The sequence below is a fragment of the Nanorana parkeri genome, unplaced genomic scaffold (assembly GCF_000935625.1).
Source record: "Nanorana parkeri isolate BGI_ZX_2015 unplaced genomic scaffold, ASM93562v1 scaffold24, whole genome shotgun sequence".
NCBI classification, from domain to species: Eukaryota; Metazoa; Chordata; class Amphibia; order Anura; family Dicroglossidae; genus Nanorana; species Nanorana parkeri.
In genome coordinates this window covers 296,112-297,301 of record NW_017306292.1, presented here as the reverse complement: position 1 = coordinate 297,301, position 1,190 = coordinate 296,112, and the positions used below count along the sequence as shown (strand labels likewise).

Below are 1,190 nucleotides of genomic sequence, written 5' to 3'. Positions count from 1 at the left end.
GATATTAGGCAGACCGTATAACTTAATGTTCTGTGTCTGTAAGTGTAGTATTGTCAGATTTTGAGTGTAACAATAATTTCTTTAAGTTTTATCTTCTCCTAGTTTTTCAACCAGGTATTGGTTCTGGGAAAGTCGTCTGTTAGTGACTTGTCAGAGCATGTCTTTGACCTCATTCAGGAGCTCTTTGCAATAGATCCCAATTTGTTGGTTTCTGTGATGCCACAGCTGGAATTCAAACTGAAGGTAAGGACCTAATTGGCACAACTAATGAAGTATACAAATGTTACTTCTGCAATAAAGGGAAATGTGGTCATTTCATGGAACACTGAATCCCCCATTTCCTTGCGATCACTCTGTTTTTGAACAGAGAGGGCTAATATCTATGCACAGCTCCCTGGTGTTACTGCGTGCCTTTAAAATCTGGTATTGTTGCATTACAATAAAATACTACAATTCATTATCGGAAACACATTTTTTTTGGGGTCATTCAGCGGTCTTTTAGGTCAAATAGTTGGTAGAGTGTCCCAGTATTCTTTTCAATGCAACCTGCAGGCGGTGATTTTAGGAGAGTCAGGCAGAACAGCAATTTTTCCATTTTTTTTGCTATCCTATACCTATCTTGTTACCTGAAACATAATTTGTGGCAAATGGCAAAAATTTTTGCCGTGGGCACAGTATCTTTGCCATTGCTGTCTTTTCCTGGAAATTTTAGTTGCTTGTCTGTTATGTGGCTTCAAAACGTCATTGGATTGGAACTATAAGGCCCCATTCACACTGAGCGACATGAAAATCGCACGATATTGTGCGACGAGCAATATTGAGCGACTTGTTGCATTGGGCTGTATGCAATCAGGAGCAATATCGCTCGAAATCGCTGGAAAAAAGGGTCATGTAGGAGCGACAAGCTACCAGCGACGAGCTACAAGCGATATTGAGTGACGAGATGTGAACAGCTCCATTGAAATGGATTGGAGAAGGTACATAGAGCGATATCGCGTGGAAATATGAGCGATATCGCTGCAAAAATCGCTCAGTGTGAACGGGGCCTTAAGAGGAGGATTTTTTCAGAACTTTCCTGCACACTTTTGCTGGATGAGTGACAAAGTAGTTGTAAACCAGACACCCCCAGGCAACTGAAGTGTGATGGCATGCATATTATGCATGACCAGATTTTCATTTTTTTTTTTTTT

At 40.7% G+C, this 1,190-nt stretch overlaps 1 protein-coding gene across 1 annotated transcript in view; it reads left to right on the top strand.

Moving 5' to 3' along the window:
* Positions 1-1,190, top strand: part of PDS5A (PDS5 cohesin associated factor A) — a 72,310-nt gene that overhangs the window by 26,020 nt on the left and 45,100 nt on the right. The window contains 1 exon segment of the mRNA XM_018564803.1: positions 103-243. Coding sequence (XP_018420305.1) covers positions 103-243 — 141 coding nt within the window.